The following is a 14,234-nucleotide window of genomic DNA, read 5'->3' as shown; positions in this document are numbered from 1 at the left end:
GTGCCTGAAGCCGACAGACAAAGGTTTAGAAAGTTAAGGAAAGAACACGATCAAACACACATAGAGTTTGAAAGGATCAAACAGAGTAATTTTGATAGATGGATAAGGGCTTTGAAAATAGACCAAATGTATCAAGCGCTTCGAGAAATGATAATTTTGGAGGAGTTAAAAAATTTAATTCCTGATGTAGTGAGAACTCATGTGGAAGAGCAGAGGGTTAAAACTGCGTGATTAGCAGCAGAAATGGCAGGTGATTATGAATTAGTTCAAGAATCAAAGTTTGGTTTCCGACATCAATTTCAGCCTGCGAGGGATAGAAACTGGGGACATGAGAAATACTCAAGTGGTAAAGGTGAAGGGGATCTGATGGGAGATAATAAGGATAGCGTACCTCAAATTAAAAAATAAATCCTGGATATCTCCTCTGATAGTAATGCAAACACTTAAGTTAATGTTTGCTAATATTTGTTGTCATACTACAGGAGTAAAGGGAGAGGGAAGTTATATATTGTAACCAACGCCCTTCTGTATGGTGTGTCACATTGTTATGTGGTCACATCACCAGAGACACTTAGAGATTTTCCCTCTCTTCCATCGTAGACTGTGAAGCAAGCAACACCTCTGCGATAAACTCTGACAACTGATTAAGTAACCTACGGTGTGGCAATCACTGGTTATCCTTTGTTTATATTGTCAGTAACCCCCTCCCCCCACATACATAACAGAAACTAAACATAGATTGGGTAGCCACTTTGTGGAACACCTTCATTTGGTTTGCAAGCATGACCCTAAGCTTCTGATCACTTGTCATGTTAATTCTCAACCCCACTTCCACTCTGGTCTCTCTGCTCTCGCCTCTTACATTGTTCCAAACAAGCTTAACAAAGGTCCAATGCACAAAACCTCAGATTTTCATTCGGGAATTTTCAGCCTTCTAGATTCCCATGGAGTTGAACTCTTTCAGACTGTAGCTACAGCACCCTTATAGTTTCATTCTTCTGTCCTTGTTTTCGTTATTTTGTTCTTGGATGGCAGCTGTTCATGATTCTGCCATTCTCCTCTAGATCTTTTGCTTCTCAACTCGTCACATTACCATCTCCTTTTTCCCTGCACCATCATCCCTTTTCCAATTCAAACCCTCCTGCCTTCCACCTTTTCAAAGACCTTAGACAGAACTTTATGGCCGTTCTTGTGGTGGGATCTTCCGGTTCTGCAGATGGTGAACCTCCACCGCAGGTTTCCCAGCAGCGGGGGGGGGCATAGAATGTGAAACCAATGTGGGATCAGAAGATCCTGCCGCCAACAAATGGTGGGCCGCCTCTGTTGCCACGAAACACGCCACTGGGAGTGGAGGGGGGGTATATTTCAGATAATCCCACCGCGGTGGGCGCCGATTTGACGCCAAATCGCAATTCGCCGTTACCTCGACAGTGGCGTAAATGCGTTCCGGAACACATGTACAGTAAACACAGTTTGCATATCATTAGCGGGCCTGACCCGGTATTCTCCTGGGCCTCCGCGATGCTCTGCCTCCGATGGGCCAAGTTCCCGATGACGTGGTTCATTTGTGCTTTTAAAAATCGTGAAGCTAGCATCGTGGCTGCTGAGGGAGAGAGAGATGCTACAGAAAGTGTCCACCACCATCATAGTTTGCTACCAGCTGTGCCGCTGACCCAACGGCTTCTGCAAGGGCGAATAGTGGAGTATAGCCAGGAGGTGGGCTGTGGGGTCGGCATGGGCGGGCACAGAACACCATTGCCGCAGCCGGCAAAGCCACCATGCAGCTGCACACGCTGCTGACTACCCACTGTGAACCTCGGGTTACAGGTCATATAGGTGCCCCCCTAGGTGCCCTCTGGCCCCAGCTGACCCATCAGCTGTGTGGATACGCTCCAGCACAACCAGTGCCATCTTGTTGGCTGGGATGAGTGTGTGGGGGGATTATAATGTGTATATGTGTCTGCAGCTTGTCAACCTCCCGAGTGGCAATCATGGACCTGGCAAATAACGCACTGTTTTTCATTGGAATCATTGCATTCCACATGGCACCTGTGCTAGCCCCTCCACAGTTGCTGAATCGATCCAGGTTTTGCACCAGTTTTGCTGTTGTGAAAGTCCATGAATTCTGAGTCGGCATCAACACTTAGTTTCAAAAACGGAGAATCCCGCCCCTTATCTTTTGTTCTTCGCCTACAACAGAGACCTGCACCTTTTCCATATCTCTGTACTAGCTTAAAACCTGTTACATCTCTAACGCCTGTCAGTTCTGATGAAAGTTCATCCACCTGGAGCATTTACTCATTCATTTTCTGTCTCCCCGGCAGTTGCTGTTAATGGAAACCTTACTTTAGGCCAGGCTGCTGTCTCACCAGCTTCACAATAAATAGCACAGCTCTACAAAAGGAAGATCCAGTTTGACAAACATAGAGGAAGTTGATAAGTTTACTTGGGCCTCCAGTAAACCTTTGACAAGGTAATTCACGTCCGTTACTGATAAAACTAAAATCCTTGGGTAACGAAGCAGAGCTGCATAAGAAACTGTGCAAGAAAAGTAGTGGGAAGAGAATACGCATGAAAGATGTCAAGTCATGCTAGAGAGAAGCTGAGTGGAATATCTTTCATATTTATGTGAATGACCTAGTGGGAGAAAATAAATGATATTGAAATAGAGAGTCCAGAAAGGACATAGGAGGCAGCTAACATTTTGCAGAAAAATTTCAGACCTATTGCAATTGGGAAGACAAATGCTGAACTAGAATTAATCGCCAAATATTACTCATTGGGGAGGAATGAGTCATATAAATATACAATTCAGTTAATAGGATGACTGCAGAGGGATTTAGAAATAGTTGGCACATCAATTTTGAAATTAAGGCAATGAGGAGTAACTATTATAAAAACAAATGACCCCCTTGTCGTGGTGGAGAGGCTTGAACATTCCATTGATCCTGAGAGCAATGCCGTCGGAAGTCTTAAACTCCTGGCAGGGTCACCGATGACGTGAAGGTCGGAGGGGAGGAACCAGACAAAGCAAAATCCGAAACAAGTCCTCAACGTTGGATCAGGCGAAGATTTTGTATTAACGGCTGCAATGGCTGCAGCAGTAGGGGGATCCCCAGTCAGCGAGGTTCCCTTGTCACTGGAACTGGACCTACCCTCTGACATGGACTGTGTGCCTGTTGGTGTGCAACAGCATAGCCACGTTAAAATATATCCTGCACCCGGTGTCTACCTAGAGGCAACCAACACAACCCCCCCCCAAATAAAAAAGCCCTGTGGCGATCGGTAAGAGACGATTGGGGCAGCACAGTAGGACAGTGGTTAGCACAGTTGCTTCACAGCTCCAGGGTCCCAGATTCGATTCATGGCTTGGGTCACTGTCTATGTGTATGTTCTCCCCTTGTGTGCATGGGTTTCCTCCAGGTGCTCCGGTTTCCTCTCACAGCCCAAAGATATGCAGATTAGGTGGATTGGTCATTGCCCTTAGTGTCCAAAAATGTTAGGTGGGGTTACTGGGTTACGGGGATAAAGGGATAGGGTGGAGGCGTGGGGCTTAAGTAGGCTGCTCTTTCCAAAGGCCGGTGCAGACTCGATGGGCTGAATGGCCTCCTTCTTCACTGGAAATTCTATGGTTCTATGATGGGACAGGACTGTGAAATCTGGAAATCCCTAGCTTCAGACTAGCGCATATGCGGTGGAGTTTAGCTCATTTGTGTCTTAAGAACAGGTAAGCATTTCGACAGCGTTCTTCACGACTGAGCAGCCCTCTTCAGGATCCATTCAGCTCACCCCACATGGGGAAAGGGTCCCCTAAAAATAGTCTGTTCCCAACCTGGCTGGAAAGCCGTACCCAGCAGGCTCATCTACCTGTGGTCAGAAAATCAAAGTTAAACTCAATTTCGTAACCTTTTAAAAAAAAATTAATTTAGAGTACCCAATTCACTTTTTCCAATTAAGGGGCAATTTAGCGTGGTCAATCCACCTCGCCTGCACATCTTTGGGTTATGGGGGCGAAACCCACGCAAACACGGGGAGAATGTGCAAACACCACACAGACAGTGATCCAGAGCCGGGATCGAACCTGGGACCTCGGCGCCATGAGGCAGCAGTGCTACTCACTGTGCCACCGTGCTGCCTTTCTCAATTTCGTAACCTTCATGGACAATGAGCAAAACAATTGACTGGAACAGAGAACTGCCCTTGTTGCTCGTGAACTCAGGAACTTCAACATTGATGTTGCTGCCCCGTAAGAGACTCGAAGAGCGGGCGAAGGACAGCTGAGGGAAGATGGTGGCTGTGACATCTTCTCCTGGAGAGGAAACCCGAGGATCAGCCCAGGATGCATGGAACTCGTCAACCGACTCTCAGAGCTTCCTATCAGCATCAATGAGCATTTCAACACGCTCCAGCAACAACTTGCCAAGATCCAGCAGTAAATGACCATGAGAGCCTATGCCCCAACCCTTGATGCCAAAAATGAGTCCAAAGAAAGCTTCTACTCCACCCTGGACAGTGTAATCTCAAACATGCCAAAGGAAGATAAGATCATCCTCCTTGGGAACCTCAATACCAGGGTTGGAAAGGACATCCAACTCAGGTAAGGAACTAACGGAAAGGAAGGAGTTGGAAATTGCAACTTCTACGGGGTCCTCCTGCTCACCAAATGTGTGGAACACCAGCTTGTCATCACTAGCACACTGCTCCACCTAAAAGAAAGTTCAAATCATCTTGAAGACATGCACGATCAAAGCACTGGTACATGATCGACTTCATCAGCATCCAATTCAGAGTCTAAAAGGATGTCCTCATCATCAAAGCGATGACCAGTGCAGATGACTGTTGGCTCATCCATTCCTCTATGTCGTCAAACTCTACCAGAAGCAGTGAAAGATGAAGAAAAGCTCAGAAAAAAATAGTAAAGGAGAGCTCATCAAGAGCAAAGCATAGATATGAACTTCCAACAATTTTTTCAGGGTGGCACAGTGTTAGCACTGCTGCCTCACAGCGCCAGAGACCCAGGTTCGACTCTGGTTTTGGGTGACAGTCTGTGTGGAGTTTTCACATTCTGCTATGTCTGGGTGTGTTTCCTCCGGGTGCTCCGGATTCTTCCCAAAGTTCAAAGATGTGCAGATTAGGTTGTTTGGCCATGCTAAATTGCCCCTTGGTGTCCAAAGATGTGCACTTCAAGCTGGGCTACAGAGATAGTGTGGGTGAGCAGGCCTAGGTAGGATGCTCTTTCAGAGGCTGTGCAGAATCGATGGGCTGAATGGCCTCCTTCTGCACTGTAGAAAGATTCCATTCTAATGGAGGAAAATTGAAAGGAGCTGAAGACAGCCATCGCCTCACGCTGTAAAGAAACCATCGGCTACAAGACAAGGAAACACCAAGACTGGTTCAACGAGAACGATGACACCATCCAAGATCTTATCAACAAGACGTCCTCCAAAACAAAATAACCAGCAAGGCAAAGAGGAGAGCTCATCAATCAGCCAAGGCAGAGGTACAAAGAAGAACTAGGGGAATTAAGAACCAATGGTGGACTGAAAAAGCTAAGGAGCTGCAAATCCTCACCGACAAGCACGACAGTCGGGGAACATTCAGTTGCACCAGGGCAATATATGGACCCAATACCTGAGGCCTCAAACAGATGCGGAGTAAGGATGAAACTGTCTTGAGGGACAGAGAAATATTTGGTCTGCGATAGAGAGAAGACTTCAAGGAACTCCTAAACCATGATACAACCTTAGATGAGGACATGTTTGAGGAAATCCCCAACTCCCCATCAAAGATGATCTTGGACTCATCCCACCGAGCATGGACAAAGTCGAAGCTGCCATTAAATACATGAATAATGGAAAAGCTGCAGGAGTGGATAGGATCCCAGTGAAGATTTGCAAACTTGGAGAAGAGATCACCCATCATCTCCATCAGCTGTTCCTGAATATCTGGGACAGAGATGAAATTCCTGCCAGCCTCAGGGAAGCCATCATTGCCACCATCTTCAAGAATCTCCCTACTTTCCAATGCTGGAAGATCATCGCCTTAATTCTCGTTTGCCCGCCTTCTCCCAATCTCTGAAGAAATCCTTCCAGAAATCCAGTGTGGCTTCCAACCAAACCATGGAACAGCAGACATGATTTTCACTGCTCAGCAACTTCAACAGAAATTCCAGAAGCAAAATCAATCACTCTACATGTCCTTCATCGATCTGACCAAGGCTTTTGACTCAGTCATTTGGGAAGTGCTATGGAAGACCTTGTCAAAGGCTCGCTGTCCAGAGAAATTATTCGACATTCTCCGACTCCTCCACCACAAGACGTCAGCAACAGTCCTCATGGGTGGAAATAAAACAGAAAAGTTCAAGATCAATATTGGTGTCAAGATGGGATGTGTTCTCACCCCCACCTTTTCTCCATCTTCATTGCCACCATCCTTCACCTTGTCAAGAACGAGCATCACAATGGAGTGGACATCTACAGAATGGATGAAAGACTTTTCAACCTCAGCCAGTGGAAAGCCAAGAAGAAAATTACACTGACATCTCTAATGGAACTTCAGTATTGGGATAACATCGCCATCTCCACTCTCTCAGAACAGGATCTTCAAGCCATGCGGAAGCATACCAAAGAATTGGTCTCAGTCTCAACCTCAAGAAGACTCAATTCCTTTACAAACCCATTCCAGGGCAAGATCCGGTCTCTTCCTCCATCAAGATCAACGTAGAAACCTACCAAACATGGAACATTTCCCCAACCTGGGGAGCCACCTCTCATCTGAGGCTAATATAGATATGGAAATCCAATATCATATCCAATCCACGCGCACTTCCTTTGGATGCCTAAGGGCAAGAGTCTTTGACGACTGCGACGTCTGTGCTCACACCGAGATTCTTGTGTACAAGACAGTCATCCTCCCAACTCTTCCGAAACTTGAATCATGTATAGAAGCCACCTCAAGTACCTGGAGAGGTACCATCAACGCTGTCTGAGATGGATTCTTTGCATCAGCTGGAAGGACAGGCAGACTAACATCAATGTCCTTGAAGGAGCCAAGAGCACCAGCATCGAGGCCATGGTCATCTGAAAACAAGTCCGCTGGGCCAGCCATGTGCTCAGGTTGTCAGTCCTGACTGTCAAAGCAAATTTTCTTTGCCCAGCTCAAAGAAGGCTCACAAACAAAAGGACGACAAAGGAAGCACTTCAAAGACATCCTTTAGGCTTACCTCAAGAAATGCAATGACTGGGAGACCCTTGCTCAGAAGAGACCTACTTAGAGGAGTCTCCTGATTGAAGGGACACCCAACGGCAAGAAGAGGCCTGGTAAAGGAGTCTGAGAAAGGAACACCAGTGATCTAGAGTACAATGACTGATCCTACCTCCCATAAACACCTTCCAAGTGTGCAGTCGAAGATGCGGCTCTAGGATCAGGCTCATCAGCCATGCAAGAATCCACTGAACCGTATGAAGTCACGGAGAGCCCACATCGAGTTGTATCAAAGAAACTTAGGAATATTTACAAGGCTATAATACACAGCTCCCGATAGTGTCCAACCAGGTCATAATGGTATGTGCCAAACTGGTCGACCTTATATACAACATTGATCGAATTTCCCCTGCCCCTTTAACAAGGGAGCTTGTACTCCGCAAGTGCCAAGGGGAGGACAATCATTCCCACCCTGTATGTCCCATGCGGCAGACGGCACCCTTGAAACCCTGGACAAGGAGGATGAAGAGGAGGACGATGGACTCTCTTTGGAGCAGTTGGAGCATCGTGTAGTCGAGGCACCAGGTCTGACGTCGTAGACAGCGAAGGGAAACGCCATTTCTTACAGAAATGCCGGGACGGACGGTTGGCTGGTGGCAGCTGCACAGTGGAATCCGCATGAGCGTCTTCAGAAGCCTGTGTTTCCACATTGGAATACAAAGAGATGACATCCCGAATGTAGGTGTCAAGACCAGTCTCGGGATGCCACAATGGGATGATCCGATATTGGGTCAGGACGATCCAGGTCAGGTCGTAAAAAGGGACATTACGAAGGAGCAGTCTCCATGAACAAAAGTGATCCAGATGCCGTTCCATTAGTTGGCCGCGAACTTGAACCTGCTGGGAACCTCCCATCCGATGGAAGATAGTCCCTGAGCGCCATCAGCGAAGTTGCAGATGAATACCGCGTCACCAGGTGTGAATTGCCGGGGTGGTTTTCGTTGAATAGGGCATGCCCTTGCAGCCCCTGGTTACTGCACACATTCACACTGATATCGGGAAACAGCACAAGGTGGGTGTGAAGACGTCTGCCCATGAGCATCTTAGCCAGGGCAACGTTAGTCACCATATTTGGCGTGGTCCAATCGGAGAATAGGAAATGAGCCAGCCTTGTATCCATCGAACCCGAAGTCGGCTTGTGGAACCCTTGTTTAAATGTCTGCACGGCTTGCTCTGACAACCTGTTCGACAACAGGTGGTACGAGGAAGTACGTACACGTCAAATCCTATTGGCCTTCAGAAACGCCAATCACTTGTGAAAAAAGCACCATTGTCCGTGATGAGGACCTCAGGACTGCCGTGCGCCAAGAAAGCGAAACACAGCCACTTAACGGTCGCACGGGAGGCGATTGCTGTTATTTTGTGGACCTCTAACCACTTGGAATGAGCATCTATTAAAAAAAGAAACGTCGAGCCCAGGAACGAACTAGCAAAGTCCACGTGCACTTGAGCCCAAGGGCAACCTGACCACTTCCAGGGGTAAAGGGGCGCGATGAAAGGAGCTTCTGGTGCTCCTGACAGACCAAACCCTGCTGAGCCATCATCTCGATGTCAGTATCCAAGCCCGGCCACATCTTCGTTTTGGACGCCCTGGGTGCACATTGTGAATGTCTTTCAAGATGATCTCTTGACCCTTGGCCGGAATAACAACCTGTGTGCCCCACAGTAGAACACAGTGTTCCACACTCAATTCAGACAACTTTGAGAAAATGGCCCGTAAGTTGCTCGGCAGCTGCCGATGCTGGCCACCATATATTATGAGATGCGGCACCATGGCAAGAATGGGGTCCATCTGCGTCCAGTCGCGGACATGCGATGCAGCGGCCAGCAGGGAGTCCATGAAATTCAACGCGGTGACCACTTTGTCCAACTGGGAAAGGTGGGGAAGCATCGGCTGGCAAGGGTAGATGGCTCAACACTTCGGTATGTGCAACATGGGTACCCAACCAAATGTGCACTCATAAGCAGCCAGCAACAGGGCTCAGCACTGGATTCGTGCAGAGGCAATGGGTGAATTGCCTTGTCCTCGCGGAAAAGACCTAACAAGGTATTACACTCCTGTATCATCCTTTATTATACTTCTTTGTATGTTTTGATATACTACGGAGTGTAATATGTGTTACTCAAACCTTGGTTGCTGATGAGGTTTTCTGAATCTCGATGAAGAAGACTCAAACTCGTCCAGCAGTAACAAAAGGTTTGTTGAGTAACTATAACAATAATTGCGTGAGTTTTTTACTTTAACATTGATACTAGTGATAAGGTTAACTAGATCTAAATACAGTAACTATGCTTAACTACACTAACCATCTGAGCTAATCTTATACTCCTGTCCTGGTCACAGTACATCCAAAAGAGAGTGAGAGAGGCACAATGCGGTTGCTTTTATACCCCTGTTGGTCCAGCCCCCTAGTGATCATCTGGTGCTATTGGTTACACATTAACCCATAACCCATTATGTACATGCACATACAGAGATCACTACAGGTGTATGCTCTGTAACAACAAAGAAATGGCAGCCATAGACGTATTGATTAAACTTTCTCACCCCTCCTTCTCAATTGCACTGCCAGTGTATGAGAGCCAAAAGCGATGGGCCGCTCCCGGCCATCTGATGGGCCAAGACGGCCCTAATTCCGCAAGGTGATGCGTCACATGTGATGATCAAAGGTTTGGCTGGATCATAGTGAGTTAGCACTCTGAGGACGACAATCGTCTTTTGACATGCAGAAAAGACGCTTCCTGGACAGTACTCCACCCAGGCCAGGTGTTTCTTAAGGAGGAAATGCAAAGGAGCCAGCATGGCTGTGAGGTTCGGGACAAATTTCCCATCGTAATTAACCAACCCCAAAAACGAACAAAGTTCTGTGGTGTCCTTCGGGGCGGAGCCATCCTGATGGCCGCACTTTCTCAGCAACTGTGTGGAAGCCATCCAGTACCCTAAGTAGACCACCTCCTTCACGTGGAACACACTTCACACGGCGCAGGCTGACACCACATTCTGAGAAGGACTGCCTCAAGGTTCTCCCAATGTTCCTGGTCGGTAGTCCCTGTGAGCAGTACGTCATCCAAATACACTGTGATGCACAGTAAGTCCTGCAGAATATTTTCCATGACTCGCTGGAAGATTGCACATGCCGATGACACCCCAAAAGGCAGCCGGGTGTATTTGTAGAGACCCATGTGCATTTTTATTGTAACGTACTTGCCGGAGGACTTGTCAATTTTGTGCTGCAGATGCACATTACTCATATCTAGCTTCATGAACGAGCATCCACCAAGAGAGAAGACAATCATTCCCACCCTGTGTGGCGGGTTATGACAGAACCCATGACCGTAACTCAGAGTTTCTTAAGTGGACCATCATACCCGATAGCGAGTGGTTGCCAAAGAACCAAATAACATTTTGGGGAAAATAGCTAGCATAATATGGTATTAATCTACAATCTTCTGCTCTGGCCTTGCAATGCACTGATCAGTTGTTATGACGAAAATACGAGCCAGATGAGCAACAATTTTCAATTAAGTTGGCCAGTCCCGATGTATATATCGCAACACCTCCCCATCCGCCACCACTGTTACCCCATCAATCTTAACTATATTAATTGTGTATAAGTTTTGGGTATTAACTAAGGATACATCTGAGACCCACAGACCAAAATTGTGGTTGCCTCTTTAGGAGGTGCACAGTGTAATGTGTAACTCCATACATAAATACAGAAGTATGTAAAGATTGGCTCCAGTTCTATCCTTCACCAGCTGGCTTTCTGGAATAGAATATGATGGCACAGGATGATTACGTAAATGTGAGGTTTCAAAACTAAAATATAAATTCAGGCAGAAAACTACAATCCTTGCATCCTAGCAACCATTGTGAAAAATGGCAGAACAAAATAAGTGTAAATTGACAGGATGGTGGTGTTTTGAAAGTCTTGTTGAGAGAGTGAGTATTGATCCGTATCACCCATGACTGAATGTGTGAGATTTGTGAAGAAGATTGTTGCTTGAGTACATGATGCCATGTTGATAGTTTGATAATGGAGGGAGCTGAGAGAGAACTTACCCTGATGGAGCAGATTAAATCATTCATCTGCTTCCTGCACTGGATGGCGCTTAATGGGTAGGTGGTAGGTGCGCCGATCTCATGGACAATGACCTCCCAGGCCAGAGAGATGAGGCTCATGTGCTTTCTCTTGCCGCCCCTTGGGTTGGGCACGTGCGGTGGACCCGGATTCCTTGAATAAGTGTCTCAAGGGAGCTGGTGGTAAAAGCTGTGCTTCCTTCTTCTTGCGGCTACACGCCTTTTCCCACTGGGTTCCAGACATGTTGCACGGTCTTGTGAAGACAGATGGGCTGGAGAAAGCGATACGAGTGTGCTGGACTGATGTTTAAATATGGCGCCAGTACCCTCAAACCCAATAGCTGAGAGGAGGCGGACCAATCAGTTGCCAGGTGAAATGGATGATCATACATTTGTGCATAGTTAATGAGGTTCCAAACGCAGAATCTGGTGCAGGATCAGTTAGCGGGAAAGGAGCCGCTGGAGCCATCCAGCGCCGTATTTAGGAAGAATTCTGCCCAATATTTCTTTCCTCAAGGTCTCTATACTGTAAATCTTTCTTTTCTTGATCCCTGCCTTTACCATCTGAATATGGTGGGAGTGGGGGGGCATCGTAAAATCTCTTTTCATGTTGCATGTTTGCAAATAAATTAACCATTTGAGTTCATCCTATCTCGTTTACTGTGGGGTTATTGATGGAAAATTGGATCACACCAACATCAAGGGGTTGGGGAATAGACTACAATTTATAAAGAGAGAAAGAAATAACACCGTCCTGTTAACGGGCAGGTGGTGAGAGGAGGAATTAATGCTGTTTAAATTAACTCCTTCCTGTCCATGACATTTCTAAAAGATGCAGGCGCGCTTGATGAAGAGTATACAAGGTCAACGGAAGAGATTGGCGAGAAGTGTGAAATCTGTAGAATATCAGAATTCTATTGTAAACCTTCCATTGTCACATGACCCTAGTTGCCATGGATCCAAAGATATGGGACAGAGACAGAAATATTTAAATTCTATGTGCTATAGACCTTGCAACCAGATTTAGTCTTACATTAACACAATGTAAGGACTAATGTGTTATTACGGATAAAACGGTGGGGAAATGTTCTTCGATCAACGAGACTCCTCACCAGCTAGCTTTGAAACTTGCTGCAAGTTAACACCCTCCCTATTGTAAAAGGGGTTAATTGCCGTCAGTCAGTTGTCATGTGACTTGTTCCCACTAACTGTTCAGGAAAGCCAAATTCTTGCCTCACTGCAACAGTTTACTAGGATCTCACGCCACTCCTGTTAGCTGTTACGTTACAGGTCTGAATTCATGCAATACGCTATACATTAAATAGGAATGATTTAATTTTTCTAAGCACTTATCATGCGTATCATTTATCCAGAAAAAATGTTTAACCTAGGATTATAACCTAGCTTGAATCTCCTCAAAACATATCCGAGTCAACTAAAAATGTTATCTTCTGTGTTTGATTGTACCTTTTTTTTGTCATATAGACCATGGTTATCCAGCATCATGTTTTTCTCATAGTTGGTATATCTTCTCAAGTCTCGTTCAAACTGCTGAATAAATATAAAAAAGGAACAAAAGTTACTAAAACACATTAAGATTGAAGCTTGCAATTGACCAAAATTTTGATCCGAGGAAATCTTCAAATTTTTTCTCTGGTTGATCAACACCAAGGATTGGCAGGACAATGTATAACATGGTGTGTGTCCACAAGTAGGCACTGAATGAGCACAGAGGGAAAATTCGCTGTATCAACATGGAGGGAGACAAAATAAAGAGCAAGTCACTCTGAATCTCCCATATGAAGCATAGTAGATGCTGTACAGGAGGTGGAAATAGTCAGTCACACCCCTGAAGTGATAGTCAGGGATCTGACACAAACTCCACTCTAAACTCTGAAGTGGCAATCAATGAAATCAGTGGGAATTTTAATTCTCCTGCTCCATCATTATTTGAAAGCCCATAAAAAGTGAAAAAGATGTAAATCAGGTATAAGTTTAAAAAAAAAGATAAAGTCACCATCGTCCCAGAATACCACAGGCTGCTTTCCCCTTTGAGGGGGAGAGCTGACGAGTGGTAATTTAACCTGAGGATCACCACACCTCAGGCGGGGGGCAAGGTTGAGAAGGTGGGGCCTTAATGAATAACCTCAGGTGACACTGGGTTTTTAATGACCACGTGATTAATAAAATTTGAACCATACAAATGACCCTGAGAAGATAATTTTATAATCCCGAGGCTGGACTTTGCACAGCCTGTCAGAAATTTTATGTCAGGGAGTAAGGCCAATTAATTGCCACTTAAAGGCCTCATTGCACCCTTGCTCATATTTTTATCATGATGAGGTGTGTCCTACACCACACAGGAAGCAATCCTCCCCCCCCCCCCCCCCCCCAGTCAACTAGGCCATTCTCCTCTTTAACCTTTCCTTCCATCTCTTGAGCCCGAATGTCCACCCACCTCAGTCCCCTCACCAGACTGGGGTCCTCAGCGCGGTTACTGCCTGTAGTCTCAACAATGGCTACAGAGCTGCCAGCCATCTGATTAGCCAACAGCTAAAGCAGACCTTCCTACCGAGATAGAGGCAGAGTTCTCGCCAGATGTCTGGCTAGGTCAAGTGTTAAATTGCTGTGGGGCAACCGTTGACATGAAGATGGGCTCCCCCTACCTCCCACCCAGCATGTCAAATCCAACCTGTGGAATGCTGTTAATGATTAATTAGCATCCATAGAATCCCCACAGTACAGAAGGAGTCCATTCAGCCCATCGGGTCTGCACCAACCCTCTGACAGAGCACCCTATCTGGGACTCTCCTACCCTATCCTCATAACCCCGCAACCACAGCTAACCTTCACATCCCTAGACACTAAGGGCAATTTAGCATGGCCAATC

General features: G+C 46.3%; 1 protein-coding gene across 1 annotated transcript in view; it reads right to left on the bottom strand.

Moving 5' to 3' along the window:
* dntt (deoxynucleotidyltransferase, terminal) overlaps window positions 1-14,234 on the bottom strand; it is a 488,317-nt gene that overhangs the window by 69,890 nt on the left and 404,193 nt on the right. Inside the window, exon 18 of the mRNA XM_072477618.1 lies at window positions 12,812-12,895. Within this exon, the coding sequence (XP_072333719.1) occupies window positions 12,812-12,895 (84 nt within the window). The remainder of the gene's footprint in view (window positions 1-12,811; window positions 12,896-14,234) is intronic.

Source organism: Scyliorhinus torazame, chromosome 16, assembly GCF_047496885.1.
Source record: "Scyliorhinus torazame isolate Kashiwa2021f chromosome 16, sScyTor2.1, whole genome shotgun sequence".
Taxonomy (NCBI): domain Eukaryota; kingdom Metazoa; phylum Chordata; class Chondrichthyes; order Carcharhiniformes; family Scyliorhinidae; genus Scyliorhinus; species Scyliorhinus torazame.
Note: the sequence above shows the minus strand (reverse complement) of the source record. Positions and strands in the feature narration are given on the sequence as shown.